General features: G+C 48.8%; 2 protein-coding genes across 2 annotated transcripts in view; both read left to right on the top strand.

Annotated features, from left to right (window-relative positions):
- CORO1C (coronin 1C) overlaps window positions 1-8,966 on the top strand; it is a 58,719-nt gene extending 49,753 nt beyond the window's left edge. The window contains exons 6-11 of the mRNA XM_084868178.1: window positions 380-499; window positions 1,603-1,707; window positions 3,792-3,937; window positions 5,157-5,214; window positions 5,317-5,562; window positions 6,593-8,966. Of these exons, the coding sequence (XP_084724304.1) occupies window positions 380-499; window positions 1,603-1,707; window positions 3,792-3,937; window positions 5,157-5,214; window positions 5,317-5,562; window positions 6,593-6,712 (795 nt within the window). The 3' untranslated portion in view covers window positions 6,713-8,966. The remainder of the gene's footprint in view (window positions 1-379; window positions 500-1,602; window positions 1,708-3,791; window positions 3,938-5,156; window positions 5,215-5,316; window positions 5,563-6,592) is intronic.
- The window catches only part of TMEM119 (transmembrane protein 119), a 183,290-nt gene that overhangs the window by 141,074 nt on the left and 27,823 nt on the right, over window positions 1-14,393 (top strand). The window lies entirely within an intron of this gene.

The following is a 14,393-nucleotide window of genomic DNA, read 5'->3' as shown; positions in this document are numbered from 1 at the left end:
AGTGTCTCATAAAGATGCAGTAGGTTATTATCCTTAAGGTTATTAATCTCTTGAGAAAAGCATTTGGCAGAGTTCTCTCATGTGTTCTGTTTTTGCAGTGCATGGACTTAGGTTGGCAGTGGGGCCTGGTGGAAGTGGGTATTGATTCAAGTCCTGACACTTGCTAACAAGCTGAGGGACCTTGACCAAACCACTTAGTGTCACTTTTTTTCCTTGTGTGGGGAGGGGAGGTGGTTATTACTGAGACACACACGTACCAGTTAACATCAATGGTGTGCGGGGTGCGGTTGGGTTGGGTGTATGGGCCCCTACCCTCACACCTCACCCTCCTTTCTGCAGTTTGAATGTGTGCAATGCACCTCTTTGCTCTCTCTTGCAGGAGAAGGAGAAAGCGCACGAAGGAGCACGGCCCATGAGAGCCATCTTTCTGGCTGACGGCAATGTCTTCACCACTGGTTTCAGCCGCATGAGCGAGCGGCAGCTGGCTCTTTGGAACCCGGTATGCCCCTTCCAGCCTTTCCACCAGCTCACACTTGAGCTTTCTCTCTTTTCTGAGTGGGTCTTGGGGTTGGTACATAGATTATGATTCCTAGTGAGGTTTTCTGAACTCCCACTTGTTTTAAATTGGACGTAAAGTTCTCATCCTCACTAGACACTTATTGCTAACTTTCAAAAAATGCATTTGTGATACTCCAAAGACAAGAGTCTATGCTGACTATATTTTTTTTAAAAGAATGCATGAGGAATCCAGACTTGGGAAATGAGTTCTAAACTTAGTTATATTTTTATAAAGAATATGATCTAAAAATCAAATGTCTAAATCAAAGTAGTCATGCTTGAGAAAATGCTCATAATCACAAAAGTGGAAAAAATAGAAAACTGGCCCTGGCTGGGTGGCTCAGTTTGTTGGAGCATTGTCCCGTACACCAAGAGGTGGTGGGCTCGATCCGCAGGAGGCAACTGGCCAATATTTCTCAGGTCGATGGTGTTCTCTCTCTCTCTCTCTCTCCCTCTCTCTCTCCCCCTCCCTCTCTAGTCAGTAAAAACATGCCCTCAGGATTAAAAAACAAAACAGTAAATTATTGCTTATTAAGAAAAAAAGCTAACCACATAAGGTATGATCCTAATTTGTGTACATACATGTGTTGGGAGGAAATAAACCAAAATGGTCATGGATTCTGCCACACACTGGACCGTGGGATTATGGCATATGTGACTATTTTTATTTTCTTCCTTGTAACTTTTTAAAGAACATATATTTAATTTATAATAAGAAAAAAGTACTTTTTAAAAACAAAAGTCACAAAGGAGAAGGGCACTTTCATCTTTGTCATAGAGCCACACTGATATGTGCACTGATTATGTTGTCAAATAAGCAATTTTCAGTGGGTCAGATGCCACTTGCTATCCTTATTGGTATATACATGTATGAATGTTACATGTGCATTGTTTAAATGTCAGTATTCTAGGGAAATGGCTAACTTGATTAGGGATAAAGGAATGTATAGAAAGGTAACAAAAATTTACCCTTAAATTGTTTGTGTGTGTATGTGTGTATATATATTTTTTAATTTAAATTTTTTTTAAATTTTCCCCCCCTAGAAAAATATGCAGGAACCAATTGCTCTTCATGAAATGGACACTAGCAATGGGGTGTTGCTGCCTTTCTATGACCCTGACACCAGTATCATTTACTTATGTGGAAAGGTAAAGAGTAATTTTTTTTTTTTTTTAATATATTTTATTGTTTTTGTACAGAGAGGAAGGGAGAGAGAGATAGTTAGAAACACCGATGAGGGAGAGTCATCGATCAGCTGCCTCTTGCACACCCCCTACTGGGGATATGCCCGCAACCAAGGTACATGCCCTTGACCGGAATCGAACCCGGGACCCTTCAGTCCCCAAGCCGACGCTCTATCCATTGAGCCAAACCGGTCTCGGCAAGAGTAATTTTGATTTTAATATTAAATTTAATCCTGTGGGAGGAAAAGTCCGTCCTTCGGAGATTTAGTAGATGGGCAATGGATTGTAACATTTTAATTGATGTGTGTGTGTGTGTTATGCTCTGATTTTGTTATGTTTGCGGTGAGACTGGACTGACTGTAACTTGCCAGATGTGTGGTGTTAACACTGTGCTCAGCACTCTTGACGGAAGCAGGGATGGGGCAGATGCTGACAGGGGACTCTTTGCTTGGGCACTCTGAGATGGAGTATGTGCTGGTGTTTTGTTTTTCTCTTTTTAATTTTTCTTTTTGTTTTAAATTGATTATTGATTTTTACATGGTAGTGTTTTGTATTACCTGGTGGTGCTGTGCGGTTGGTGATTGCAGATTTCTCGTCTTTGGTGCCAGGGATGAGGAACCAGTTTGCCATATCTCATGCTGAGCTCCACTGGATGGTTCTAGATTGGCACTTAGTGCTCATTGCTACATGCCATGCACTCTTAAGGAGAATGTTGCTTTGGAGGGCCTCTGAGACTCTCCAGAGGGTTCTTGTTCCTGGAGTTCGGTGTTAGGGCCTGGACCGGAAAACGTGTGGCCTGATTCAGATTTCAGAAAGTGACGGTTGTTCCAGGAAGACCCCACACTGCAATAAAAGGTCTCCTGCCTAGTCTGCCCAGTGATCTCTGCCTAACTAAACGGGTGGCTTTAGTGCTGTTTCATTTCAGTAGGTGGTAATCTCAGTATCATTCTTTTCTAGTTTAGCTTTCCCTTAGAAGTTTGTGTAGTTGAAATACATGAGTTGATAAAAATGGAGTGATACAGTCCCTCAAACCTGTTAGGGTACCCCTTGCTGGGTAAAGGCCGATGTCTTACTCCTTTTCATGGTTCGCTGAGCGTGCTGCAGAGCTGCTTTACATTTTATAGGTCAGTCACTCAGAAACGAGATCTTGTCAGTTTCCTTGAAAGTCATTTTACTTCAGATGTTAACAGCTGCATCAAAACAATCACAAGGGCATGTTACCCGGAGGTGGTTAACACTGGGTGGGAAATTATTTTTAGTGTGCAGAGAGCAAACCGTATGTGTTTAGCTTCTTTTCCGTTGCTTTAGATTTTTATTTATATGATTGAAATAAATAGAAATTGTGAAAACAGAGAGGATTGTTAGAGTGTGATCCTACCTATTTATGTCTTCGTGTGTGTGTGTGTGTGTGTGTGTGGGTGTTTTCTACCAGGCAGAATTGTCTTTGTTGTTCGGGTTGGTATAAATGTGTGACCATTAAACAATTATTTGTACTTAGAGAGACTAGCAAGATTACTACAGAATTTTATACATTGCAATGAGGTAGGAAACCTTGTGAAGTACAAGGCTATCACTAAAACGAAGGTTTCTTAATTAGAAAGTCTTAGTTTTTATTATTATCAGGCGTTAGTGCCCTCGGGTCACTGAATGACACTGTTGTTTGGCAATGAACAAATAACTCCAATCAGTACCCGCCCTCTCAGTCCTCCTGGCCTTCCGTGTGTCTTTTGAAGTTGAATTGCAGAGCAGTTGCTTGGCAGAGGCGTTAACATTTGCCTGACTCTGACTTGGTATCTAGCCTTCAGTAAAGGGGATGCAGTGTTTGATAGGTGAGGGCTGACTCTGCCAGGATGAGAAAGCTTCACGTGCGTTAGGCCTTTAAGAGGAAGAAAGGGTCAGCCACTACAGCAAGGAGCCTCAGAGAGGAATTCATTTTTATTAATTAAAAGAGTCCTAGTTAATGCTGGGTTTAAAGGGGAGAGAGACACCCACTGAAATCAGATACTTCAATTAGTAGTAAACACAAACTTGTCTCCCATTTCTTGTAGGGTGACAGCAGTATCCGCTATTTTGAGATCACAGATGAGTCCCCGTATGTCCACTACCTCAACACATTCAGCAGCAAGGAGCCTCAGAGAGGGATGGGTTACATGCCCAAGAGGGGACTGGATGTTAACAAATGTGAGATTGCCAGGTAAAGAATCTGCATGTAACGTGTTGGAATTGTTTATACAAGCTGTGTTCTGCAGAGCAGCCCAGCTACATGCATGATGCCGGGTCTTTCTACCCTTGTGTGCGGCCCACAGTCAGTGTCTCACTTCCTGCCCCTCCTCAGAAGCAGGGGTGTGCGAGTAGGGAGGCACCTTTCAAAATCATTTCATCTCAATATGCCCTCCCCATTCTTCAGAGTCTGTGCCTTGAAGTGCAGCGGGTAAAGTGGCTTCGTCTGCGTGTACTGGACACTTACTCCAGTAGTGAAACCATCATCTCTGGTGTTCAGGCCGAGGTTGCGGCCATTGTCCCAGGGAGATGTCCCCGGGGTGTAAATAAGGAACGGTGTTCCTGCCCTGGGGGAGGATGAACCAGGTTCCAAAGTAGATGGTGGAGCCCACGGATCCTAAACTAGGGAAGCCAAAAACCTACAGTGGGGTGTTGGGTTGGGGTCCCTTGATTTGGGAAGTGTGATAGAATTCCCACCTCTCTGTACCACTCTGGAGTTTTTAAAAATTTATAGTTCCTAAGGGGAAGGCTCTTTCTCATGCTAGTCAACAGAAGATACTCAGGAGACTCACTGACCACTGGCCAGTTTAAGCAACAGAACTAGTAGCCCCATGTTATCAGGCTAAGAGCCTGGCACGCATTATATAACACTCCGTTTCTATGCACGTTTGTCTCTAAGTGTGCTTTTCTGCTCACACACTTGTTAAATAATTGACACATCTTTAAAAATAAGCATTTTAAAGCTCTTTGTTATATTAATCAGTATGAGCTGCTGTTGTTGTTTTGTGTGTGTGTGTGTGTTTAAATACATTCAACTCTGTATAGGTGCTATCTGACATGCAGGTGTTCATTCTCTCCTGTCTGTTGACCTGGCCATTTTCCCAAATGAGTCCTTGTCCGTGGTGTTATTCCCACCACAGTGATCTGACCCCAGAGAGTTGGAATTGGGCTGTCACCCCACACACAGATACTCCTGGCTCTTGTCTCCCTTGCGCCATTTCCTGCACAGCTATGCTCGCCTTCCGTTTTCTCATCTGTCAACTGGGAATGCTGAGTTCCGGTGGGGCAGCTGAGGTGGTGGGCAGAGCATTTTGTATCCCTGCAGCTTGTAGAAAGTGGTTGTGAGTGAGCCTGTTTGTTACTTAGCCTCCTATTTTACCTAATGCAACTTTGCCTTTTTTTCCCTTTTGAAGATTCTTTAAACTTCATGAGAGGAAGTGTGAACCTATTATCATGACTGTTCCCAGGAAGGTAAGTGCCCAGTTGTCTAAGCAATCTATGCTTTTAAAAGTTTTTAAATCCCCGGTCTTCCTTCTTCCTCACTTAAGGGTTTCCCCAAAATGTCTCTTGTAGTCGGACCTTTTCCAGGATGACCTGTATCCTGACACAGCGGGGCCCGAAGCCGCGCTGGAGGCGGAGGAGTGGTTTGACGGGAAGAACGCAGACCCGATCCTCATCTCCTTGAAGCATGGATACATTCCAGGCAAAAACAGGGACCTCAAGGTGGTGAAGAAGAACATTCTGGATAGCAAGCCCACTGCAAACAAGAAGTGTGACCTGATCAACGTCCCCAAGAAAACCGCGGACACCACCAGTGTGGTAAGGCCCGCAGGAGGGTGAGGGGTGCGTGGCTGTCTCAGGCTGGTCCTCCTGCAGCTCCTCCCAGTCCTGGCACTGGCAGTGCTGTCCCAGCTGTGGACAGAGGGGCTCTCAGTGAGTGATGACACCCATGTGATAAGAATGTCCTGTGGTGACACTGGAATTGGGGCCATGCTTGGCTCCTTGGGCCTTTTTGGAGAGTAAACTGGAGCCTTTGGGTTTTTCTTAACTGTCTTTCCCCAAACTATGTACACCCCACCCATCTCTGATGGGTAAAATGAAACATGAGGGCATGGGTCACAGCTGCCAAGAAGAGGAAGTCCTAGGAAGGAGGGAGTTGTGGGTGGGCTCATATGTTGTTGAGTGTTAGAGTGACAGAGGATCGGGCAGTGAATGGGACTTAGCCACTAAGATGGACTCGGGTAGGAGGTGTGGAGTGACCAGGCTGTGGGACAGAGTTCCAGGAGCCAGAGGGGCGAGCGGTGAACCGTCAGCGGGAAGGTAACGGAACGAAGAGGCCAAGTGCCTGGAGATGCTGGAGTTTTGGCCATGACTGAGGAAGCCATTGGACTTCGGTGACTGCAGGAATCGTTTCCACGCGGGGAGGCTCGGCCTCTTCAGAGCAGTTCGCAGGCGGGGCAAAGGGTTTCGCTCCCAGTCAGGCTCCTGGAAGGAAGGAGCTGTGGCCTCTGGAAGTCCGCTCCGCACCCTGGTCACCCGGTCACTCTGGTGGAATTGCATGGTTGGGAGTAGGGTGGCCTAGGAGAGTCAGTCTGCCCTGCCGTTGAGCTGTGCCGCCCAGGGCGTGCCAGGCGCGGCTGGAAGCAGCGCTGGGAGGCGCTGCTGTTTTGTGGGGGCTTCACGCGGGCCGGCCAGCATTAACCACAGACCTGAGCCCAGTCTGGCGGGGGTGGCTCTTTGCTCCTCACAGTGGAAAGTTCCGTTCTCTGCCTTATCATTCTCACTGCAGTGACCTTTGTATACTGTTTGAGTCACCCTCTTCCCCTCCCTCCTTCTTTTGTTTCCTTAGCAAAGTGAAGCCAAGTTGGATGAGATTTTAAAAGAGATCAAATCTATAAAAGACACAATCTGCAATCAAGATGAGCGCATTTCCAAGTTAGAACAGCAGATGGCGAAGATAGCCGCCTGAAGGCCACCCCACCCCCCGCATGGGAGCAAGAACTCGGGCTTGGTAGCTGGTTGTTGGTGTGGTCCCGGGAGGGCGAGAGGGAGGCACTGCCATTCGGAGACATTCATTTCAGTGTGTCAACCAGCGATAGGCCGCATTCCCGTCAGAGCGCAATTCGTCTCCCCAATTCGCAGAAATGTGATTGAAAGCTGAGCTTTTTATCAGAAAGCTTTTTTTGATGTTTTAAGTGTTATATGTGACTTGTTGAACTTTTAAAAGACAAAAGTGCTACTTTTAAAATCCAAGATACTCTGAATTTTCGGAAACCAACCAATTCTGATTCAGTTTCGTGCCCAAGTACCTTTTTTTTTTTAACAAATAGGGACCAATGCCACATTGCTTTTTATATTTCTTTTTTTTTTTTTTTAATGTTGCCAAACCAAAAGTAGCTTTTTTTTCCTTTGTATTTTGCTACTTTGCAGTATTTGTGTGTGGGGTTTTTTTTTTTTCCTCCTTAATTCAAAAGGGACAGCACTGTGTATGTTTATAAACTAAATGAAGATAAGATATTATTTTGTATAAACGTTCATCTGAGAACAATCAGAGCAGTAGCCACATCGTGCTGGCTCGTTTGCAGCACAAACCTGGTCATCATAACGACTGTACACAAGGAAGACTTGAAAAATCACGTGAATCCGTATGACCACGCCTCTCATTTCATCGAGTCTTCTGGTCAGAAATGCCCATCGTGTCATTTACTTTCCTCCTTTCTCTTTTGTAGAAATTGGGTGGTTGTCCCCGAATGGAATTTTGCTTCTTGGTTACCCTGTGCTTCAGATGATTATAATCTAACCTAAACTAGCATGTGTTCCTGCCGTTTTGTCCACGTAGACGCTGTTGCATTCATCACTTTAAACATGTTTCAGGTTTCAATCAATACTTGACAAGGGTGCCCGGGACAAGAAGACACACGAACTGTGGAGTGTTCCCTCTTGCCCATTCCAGCAGCTTGCCTAGCTCTCGAGTGCAGTGAGGGGCTGAAACGGAGGGAACCCTGAGGGGAGTGTCGGCCCCCGCGGTCCTCTGCTTTCCCGCACGTCCCATGCCGCCCCGTGCTGTGCCGGAGGAAGAAGCGGCTCTCTGCACCACCAGCTCCTGCCTCCCCTTCCTCGCGTAGGCAGCCGCCTCTCTCAGGGCTCCCAGCCATTCCTCTCTCCTTCCTGCCTTCCACCCCTAACTGCTTCCAGCTAAGGTGAGGCCACAGGGTGCTACTGAACACTGAGACTGAGGGGAATGGTCTAGAATGGCTCAGACCAGGAGCACAGATCTCTGCTGTAGCTTTAATGTGTACAGACGGGTCCGTTTGCACCCTGCACACACACTAACCCGCTCTGCCCCTCCAGCTCGCACCCGGGCTTTGTCAAAGCACAGAGGCTCCCCAGACTTGGGGTGGGGGGCAGCCTACAGACTGAGCTCTGCTCCCCTGTTCCATTTCCAGGTCCGCTAGAACTTCCTTCCATTTCCATTTTGTCCTATCACATGTTTGAGAAAACTTAAGGAGCCTGTTTTGCAAGGAGTGAGTGTCTGTGATTGAACGTGAGACCCAGAGTGCCATTGGGACCAACGGGGACTTGTTTGCAGGTGCTGGTGCTGGTGCTGGTGTGGGGCCGGGACTAGCCGACGGCATTTGAATATGGGACCCAGAATGGAGACAGCATGGACAGTGGGTGGGGATGCACAGGCCAGCTGGGGGGTGTCTGCATAGAAAGGTACCATGTTCTTAACCGATCCTGGGATTGCTGTCTCCCGAACTCCAGGGCCTCTGAATGTTCAGTGTGGTTTTGTGTCTGCGTGTAATTTTAACATTGGAGTGGATAATGAGACATGAAATAGTAATTACAGTGACTTACATTCAAACCCGTATGTTTCTTTGTCGATGTAATCTGCTGAGGACCTTCATTTTTAAGATTCTGCTGTTAAGTGAACACCAGTGTTGCTGGTGGCGGCGGAACCCCGAGGGAAGGGTGCGGAGGGACGAGGGAGGACGGGAGGTCGCCCGGACTCGTGTGCTTGTCAGTGAACGATGCCCGGCCAGGCGGCCTCGCCCGAAGAGTGTGGACTGTGTTTCCCGTTTTGTCTTCTTTTGTTCAAGCCGTGCTATCCCGGAGGAGAACCCGTGAATTCCTCCCCGATCGGCTCTTATAGAGCGGCCATAGTATTCTGTCAAACACTTGCTTCCATTTTCAAAGATTAAAAAAAACCCTTGATTACAAAACGGTGTCCGTGTCTATTTCGCACCGCAGAGGTCTCCAAGGCGGCCTCTGTGCCTCAGCTCCTGACTCGGTGGGACCAGCCAGGTGGCTGCTCCTCCCCGCGGGTAAGTACCGGACCTGCGGGGGGCGCTTGGCTCCAGCAGGAGGGCCGCCTGGTGGGTCCAGGTGACGGCTCTGGGCCAGGGTCCCAGGCCGGATATTTGAATCCTGCTCCCAGCCTTTGCCAGGGGGGGGACCTGGGCAGGTTTCCTGGCCTCAGAGGATCCCTTTTCTATCTGGAAAGAGGATGGGATTTTACCTGCTGTAGGTGAGAGAACACAGTGTCTGACCCCCAGGAAGCCCTCATGCACAGCGGTCCTGGTTACCATGAGCAGATCCCTGACAGGATCTTTGAAAGCATCTTTCCGTTCAGCAGAAGTAGGAAATGTCCCCTTGGGTTGGCCGTGATTTTTATTCCAGCAGAAGGCTCTCGGTCACTTGAATGTCATGGGCTTCCCTTTTTGCACTAAAGCATTATCTGATGACATTCAGTGATAGTGGCAAAGAACTTCCCACTGCTTGGTCTTTCTAAACGGCCGTAAATATGGCCACTCGGCGCACAGCTTCCCTTCCGAATATTTCTCCTGAAGTTGCTGAGAAGAATGGCGGCCAGCGCTGTGGTCAACTCGTGGCTGCAGGAAGTGGAAGTTGGCAGATGCTATCTGCAGCCCCTCGGCGCCCAGGTCAGGGGCAGGACGCGTGGTGGGGTGTTTATGTCTGACTTGGCACCTCGCTGCTTTGTCAGAAGACCCAAAGGTCACCATGCCGGCCCCAGACGGCCAGCAGGCTGCATGAGGGAGAACTTCCCCTTTTCACAAGGTGACTTCCCCAGCTGGACCTGATGTTGGTTCCAGATAAGCTCTGCTGGCTCTTGTGAATCAGTTAACTCCATGTGGCCCGGCCGCTTTCTGCAGCCCTCATTGTCATCAAAAACACACCGTAATTTTTCGGAAAGAAAAAAAAAGGCCTTTTCTCCACTGTTGGAGGTAGTTTATGCAAATTGACACAGCCTTTCCAGAGGGCAGTGTGACAGGTATATCAGAAGGCTCACATCATCTTACTATTCTTACATATATTTTTATTGATTTCAGGGAGTAAAGGAGAGGAAGAGAGAGAAATCAGCGTTAAAAGAGAGTCATCCATCGGCTGCCTCCTGCACAGTCCCCACTGGAGATCGAGCCCGCAACCCGGGCCTGTGCCCTGACCAGGAATTGAACTGTGACTTCTGCTTCATAGGTTGACTCTCAACCACAGCCACGCTGGCTGGGCACATATTCATTGTTTTGACCCGTGATTTCATCTCTGGGAATTTTGTCCCAGGGAACTAATGGGAGATCTATTCAGGAACTAGAAGAGGAAAAGTTAGTCCAGCTGGTTAATTTACTTGTCATATCCAGATGTTGTAATGTACTAAAAGTCATTTAATAGTATTTCAGGATATTGGACGTCCACCACCAGTGTATTTCAAGTGTCTCACAGTGAACTGTGTCACTAATGTCATCAGAAAAGTGAATTTTGTTACAAAAAAAGAATTCTGTCCAACTCTCTCTGCCACGAGGTCACTGTGAGGTAGGTAAATGGTGTTAGTATTAAAGCACTTTTCTCAGAGGTGAGATGGGGAGGGTGTGGAGTCCAGTTAGACTTGTTCATACAAACATAAAAGGCCTGGCTCTATGACCTCGAATAAAGATGCATAAAATAGAATACCCACCCCAGAAGAGATGTTTTTGACAAACCCTCTTAAGGGTATACGTACATGCAATGTATATTTATGTGCAGAGTAAATACCACAAATGCTACTATGTGGATAGAGCAGTCATGGATAATCTATTTCATTGGATTTTTCCTATCAATGTCTGTTCCCAGGAAGAAATTATTAAAATTGGTGTATGAATGATAAATTAGCAATACATTAAGACAAGCCTCACAAATCAGTGGCGGGAGGAAACAGTGTGGCTACGTTAAGTAGCTGGGCACAGGGATTCGTTGGAGCCTTCTGGTGACACTCAAGTACGCTGTTAAGTCAATAGTTAAATGAAAGGAAACTTACAAATTTAGAAGAAAAAAAGTTCCTCCTTGTCTAGACTTCAGACTGGGGAAAACCATTTGTGATTTTTTTAAAAAAATATATATATATATTTTATTGATTTTGTACAGAGAGGAAGGGAGAGAGAGAGTTAGAAACATCGACGAGAGAGAGTCATCGATCAGCTGCCTCTTGCACACCCCCTACTGGGGATATACCCACAACCAAGGTACATGCCCTTGACTGGAATCGAACCCGGGACCTTTCAGTCCCCAAGCCGACGCTCTATCCATTGAGCCAAACCAGTTTCGGCCCATTTGTGATTTTAAAATCCCAAAGCAATAGAATAAATCACAAAGGAAGGGATAGATTGGCCACATAAAAACCAGACTTTAAGATGTCAGAAGATGAAGGCTGTACAGACGGGGGAATAAATATATTTTCAACCAATATGATATGGGACATACAGTTTAATATGCTCAACCTCGGTCCCAGCTGCCACCTGTGGTTGAAGTGGGGTGACGTCACCTCCCTAGTGGGGTGTGTCCAATTTTAAGTCCCAAAGGATAGCACCCCGGGCCCCGACCCCACGAGTGTAGCCCACCGGCACACAGTTTATCAGACATGGGGGTGGGAGGACTCTGCTAGGAGGCACGAGTCCTGGTGTGCCTCGTGAACTTTCTCCAGTTGCAAGTTCTGGAGAAGGGGGAAGCGGGGAGTGGGAAATTGCTCCAGATCCAAAGATGCTGGCTGCAGACTTTGCTAGATCAGTGGGAATGTGGAGGGAGGCGATTTTAGAGAGAGGCTGGTGGGAGCTTGGAAATTCAGTGTCATTTTACTCTACTGCGTGGAGAGGAAGCTGGGTAAGAAAACATTGTAGGAGAGGAAGCTGGGTAAGAAAACATTGTAGGAGAGGAAGCTGGGTAAGAAAACATTGTAAGGGTGTTGGCCTGTGAACTGAAGGGTCCCAGGTTCGATTCTGGTCAGGGGCACATTCATGCCTGGGCTGCAGGCTCGGTCCCCGGCAGGGGATGTACAGGAGGCAGCCAGCCAATCAATGATTCATCAATGATGTTTCTATCTCTTCCTCTCCCTTCCTCTTTGAAATCAGTAAAAATATATATATATTTTTTTAAAAAGGAAACATTGTAAGAAATGGGCCATGAAGGGTTTGTGTGGGAGCACAGCTTACATGACAGACTTCATGGCGAGGGGCCTTGGAAAGAATGCCAGTTAGATGCCCAGGCAGAATGGGGCAGGAAGACAGCAGTTACCCCGACGCTCAGCTCCGGAGTCGGAAGGCAGTTGAAAAGCAGGTGGATGGGTCTCTTACCAGAAGGCATCCATGTGCTCTAGTGGAAGAACTTCCCCTTTTGGGACTGACCACTGGCTGCTTAGGTGTTTCTCCTTTTAAATGGGGGCTTATTCACATCTCAAAGATGAGAGTTTGGGGGGAAAGGGTTCGCTGGTTTGGGGTCAGCACCGGGGAGAGATGATTCCCAGGGGACCCCAGCGGGCGGCCGCAGGCTCAGGGAGAGCTCGGGGTTGAAAGTGACGAGCAGTCATCAGTGTCCCAAAGGGGAGGAGCCAGGGCGTCCCCTGGGGCCAGGTGCCCTGTGCACCAGGGCTTCAGATACATATAAGGCACTTCCCCACCTTCCCGGCCGGCCTGGGTGCGAGTACATGGCAGTGCGGGGTGTCTGGGCCGTCAGGTGCTAGGGAGGGGGCTGCCACGTGTGTTAGTCTCACCTCCACCAGGTGCCTCAGGTCTCGGCAGCAGGCTCGCCTTCATTATAGCTCTGCTGTCTCACTCCTACGCCTGTCTGCCCCAGACATGATTCTGTTTATCTAGGCGTTCACTGGGTAACTGTTCAGAGAGAGAGAGTGTGTGACGGTCCCGGAGACACTTGTGCGGCAGCGAGTGGCCAAATGGCCCAGCAAGCAAAGGCGTTGAGGGTCAAGAAGTCAACCATCAGGATCTCAGCAAAGAAGAGTCCAAGCTCTGGACGTCAGCGACGAGCCTGAGAACCGGGAAGTTGCCCCATGCCTGACAGGAAGCTGTTGCAGGTTGTTGTCCCCGCCCAGGTGCCCTCCGTGTTGGGGACGGTACACACGGTCTCCCCTGGTTACCGAACGCCTCGGCTGCGGCTCCAGGGTGACACACGAGTTCTCGTCACCCGGCCGGCGTCTCCCGGAGGCTGGGAGGCAAAACATCACCAAGACAGCGAGAGGATGATGGTGACAAGGAGAACTTCTATGAAACTCCAATGTTAGTGTCCGTAAGCCACGTTCGTTGGCATCCAACCAGGTCCCTTTGGTTAAGCATCGTCCGTGGCTGTTTTCCTACGTTTGCAGAGTTGAGGAAATGCAACCGAGACCCTCTGGCCTCCGGTAACCTATTTCCTATCTGGCCGGTGAAGAAAAAGCTTGCTGACCCCCCCGATAATCAGGCTCAAACCCCTCCACAACCTCTCATCCCACGGGGAGTGAAAGCTGAAATCTTCACCATTGGCAGAGGCCACCTGTTCCTGCGGTCTCTCCTACTTCCTCTCCTCATTCCCCCCCTCCCACCTGCCCCCCCCCCCCCCATGTTCCCAAGGCCTCTGCCTCGGAGCCTCTGCACATGCTGTTCTCTGGACTGCCCATCCTCCCTCCGCCTCCCGCACCTGCACGGCTCCCCACGCCCCTCCCTCCCTGCCATCTTCCCCATGACACTCGTTACCATCAGGCCTCTGGACGCCGTGACTCAGTGCCTGTCTCCCCCCACATCGAACGTAAACTCTGTGAGGACAACCACTTAACTCCTTCGCGATGGCATCCTCAGGATCTGGCACATCGTATCAGTAAATGCTCGTCGAAGGAATGAATGAATAAAAATACAGACATCTGGGATGGGGGCACCTATTGGGCTAGCTGTGTGGCAGGGACTTGCTTCCAGAATCCAGCTCTCCCCTGGCCACAGCTGACCCCAGGCTGCTGGGCACTGAGCTCCTGGGGGTGATCGGCAGCGTGTCCTATCTGGGTTTTCGTTTACAGGCGCCTCGGAGGTGGGGAAGCCAGGGAGCCAGCAGGCAGAGCGGGTGCACAGTGATGGAGGAAGGACTTGGGGGTCCCCTTTGCTCCCCAAGTCCACGCCGAAGGTCCAGCTGCATTTCTGACCTTCCTTGGGCAGGTCTGCGTTAGAGCCCCCTGGGGCCCCAGATCCCGACTCTGCATCCCTGCACCGCCTGGGTTCCTTCCGCTGCTAACCTTTCTGGTGACATCCCTGGGCCTGGAGCAGGTTTCCAGATTGGCTTGCCCTCCGACCTTCCAAGTTTGGGACCGGCCCCTGGGCTGGCCACCCTCCAGAGCCCAAGCCGACCAG

Source organism: Pipistrellus hanaki, assembly GCF_964339955.1.
Source record: "Pipistrellus hanaki genome assembly, chromosome: 19".
NCBI classification, from domain to species: domain Eukaryota; kingdom Metazoa; phylum Chordata; class Mammalia; order Chiroptera; family Vespertilionidae; genus Pipistrellus; species Pipistrellus hanaki.
Note: the sequence above shows the minus strand (reverse complement) of the source record. Positions and strands in the feature narration are given on the sequence as shown.